A 2,743-nucleotide genomic window follows, 5' to 3' on the forward strand; every position below is an offset into this window, starting at 1 on the left:
TCTCTCTCTCTCTCTCTCTCTCTCTCTCTCTCTCTCTCTCTCTCTTCTCTCTCTCTCTCTCTGGCTTCAAAACCCTATTTAAATACAGAGCTATGCCACCCCTTTTCTCTCATTCAATTCTCTTCTACATTACCAACATCCCACGCCTTGGTGTCTTTGTGCAACTACACCGACCCATCTCCTCTATTCAAATTCAAAGCAACACAAAACTTAGCTCCATAACTCGTATACTCCTTCCCCATTCCCCAACACATATTCTCTTTTCCCCCAACCACGACTTCTTATATAACTTGAACACACTCCCTTAAAGCTCCGACACTCACAGCTTCCTTCCCATTTGTCTCTCTTAAGCTTTAGCTAGCTTTCATTTTCTCTCTTCCGAGTATTAATTGTATTCCATATCAATCCGTAAACCATAAAGAATGTCTACCCGAAGGTCAAGATCTAGGCAATCTGGTGGTTCGAGAATCTCTGATGATCAAATCAATGATCTCGTCACAAAGTTGCAGCAGCTTCTTCCTGAGATTCGCAACAGTAGACGTTCCGACAAGGTAAAAAAACTATCTACCTATATACATTTCCTTAGTACTTGTCATCATTTTCGTTTATTTTTCTCCTTTCATGTTTATAGCTTCTCTTTCATGCGAGAGATCACTAGTGTAAACCCTTGAGCAACTAATCAGTGTCTAACTAATGGCCATGGCTCACTGTTTTAGTCAATTTCTGCTTTATCCTGATCAAGAGATCGATCAAAAAGCGGAGATTTTGATAGTAGGGGTGTGTTCAATAATCTTGTTTACTGATACTTCTCATCAGTTTACAACTTACAAGGACTATATATTGATTATATTCTTACCTAGAAATTATCTGGTGCATTATACAGTTTAGAGTGTTATACTGTTTGCAAAACCGAGTGTCCATAAATAAAAGAAGAAAAATTTATGCTTTGGAAGTTGTAGAGAATCTAATCACGTAGACTGTTACTGGATAAGAGATAGTAATCAAATTAGATTTGTGATATACAGGTCTCAGCATCGACGGTGTTACAGGAAACGTGCAACTATATAAGAAACTTGCACAGAGAGGTGGATGACCTAAGCGAGCGACTGTCGGAGCTGTTGGCAACAACTGACACGGCCCAAGCTGCCGTAATCAGGAGCTTACTTTTGCAATAGATCAGAGAACCGGGGGGCCAGTTAATTCAGGATGATGACGTCGCATGTTTATGATCAATTAGATGATGATCAGTACTTTACTACTATAAGATTATGTAATAGCTAGGCATCGTTTAATCTTCTCAGTTTCATCTGTTTCTCTAGCGTTTTCATTTTTTCTAGGGTTTTTGTTCAGTAGTAGTCTAAAGCTGTAGCCGCTGGTTAATGATCATGATCGATATCCAGAGAAGATCCTTAGGCAAAGCTGTACTTGTACTGCTGTGTGTTACGATTGAGGAGTTGATGTCATATAATAAAAGACTCTGATCATCAGTTTTCACAATATATCTCATCTCGTTCGAGCACTCGATTTTATCTCTGTAATCTTGTTTAATTAACCTGATGGATTATTGAAAGAAAGCGAGCATCGATCCCTATTTTAGATGTTTACTTTAGATCAGTAAAAACCCTATCCCGGCCGACCCTTTCTGCTTGTTTGATTAATCAGTGTAAGTATGGGTGCATGTAAACTCTGTTCTCTATATAGTAGAAGTATGGGTAGCCCTTGCTATGCACTTTCACTACTCAAAATAAGCCTCAAAAGCTGCAAGAGGATAAGCAAACATTGACTTCTCCAGCTTCCACTATTGCAATTGCACGTCTAATAATATGATCTCATGCGTGAAAGGCGTTTTATCTAGAATCTCTCCACAGATGTATTAGAAAAGGGGACTTCAGTCCATATATTATATATTACTGATGTACAAAAACAATATAAACATGATCCTCACGGACTATGTAAAAAAGTAAGATCATAGGTAATTACCTTCATTGGAGCACAAGTATTGCATGCTCTCTTACCAAAAGGTTCCATAACTAGCCCTGCATCTCGTTTCACACCAATCAATGCATGATTCAAACACTGCAGCAGGGAGGGGATTCTCGGGGCACCGATGAGGGAGGAGGCGACTCGAACCTAGCCAACTCCGAGGCGGAGACGCCTGGCAAAGAGAAAATGAAGATGGACTGCACCGAAGGTGAAGTAAGAATCGAGCACACTCCACCCTGAAAAGGGTCCACCAAGGTATATGTTAATATGTATATTTAGTAACATAAATTGTGTCTCTATATGTTCAGGCCTAGAATCGACTAATAGTAGTGTATGTCTACCCGTTGATATTAAATCAAATATATATATATATATAAGGATTATCAGGTGCGGACGTCCGTACGGGTTTTCTGCCGTTTCTCCACCATTCCAGCGCCGGCGATGCCGTTTCTTTTCCCCGGCGTGATCCCAGACCTCCCCCGACGGTGTTGGAATGAAGAAGAAGGCCGGAGAGATCATGATCGGAGGTCCACCATGATTGGTCGTGAAGTTCTGAGTGAGATTGCTGCATAGACCTCCGATCGCGATCTCTTCGGCCTTCTTCTTCAACATCGTCGGGGGAGGTTTGGAATCACGCCGGGGAGAAGAAATGGCGTCGCCGGCGCTGGAATGGTGGAGAAACGATGAAAATTCGTACGGACGTCCGCACCAGAAACAGATTGTGTGTATATATATATATATATATATATATATATATATA

General features: G+C 40.8%; 1 protein-coding gene across 1 annotated transcript; it reads left to right on the forward strand.

Annotated features, from left to right (window-relative positions):
• The first annotated feature begins 252 nt into the window (after positions 1-252).
• On the forward strand, positions 253-1,222 carry LOC101312348 (transcription factor bHLH135-like). Its single transcript, XM_004299336.1, has 2 exons — positions 253-551; positions 1,026-1,222. Exons 1-2 carry the CDS (start codon positions 423-425, stop codon positions 1,173-1,175), a joined length of 279 nt encoding a protein of 92 aa, XP_004299384.1. The 5' UTR covers positions 253-422; the 3' UTR covers positions 1,176-1,222.
• Positions 1,223-2,743: the final 1,521 nt, after the last annotated feature.

The sequence above is a fragment of the Fragaria vesca genome, linkage group LG5 (genome assembly GCF_000184155.1).
Source record: "Fragaria vesca subsp. vesca linkage group LG5, FraVesHawaii_1.0, whole genome shotgun sequence".
NCBI classification, from domain to species: Eukaryota; Viridiplantae; Streptophyta; class Magnoliopsida; order Rosales; family Rosaceae; genus Fragaria; species Fragaria vesca.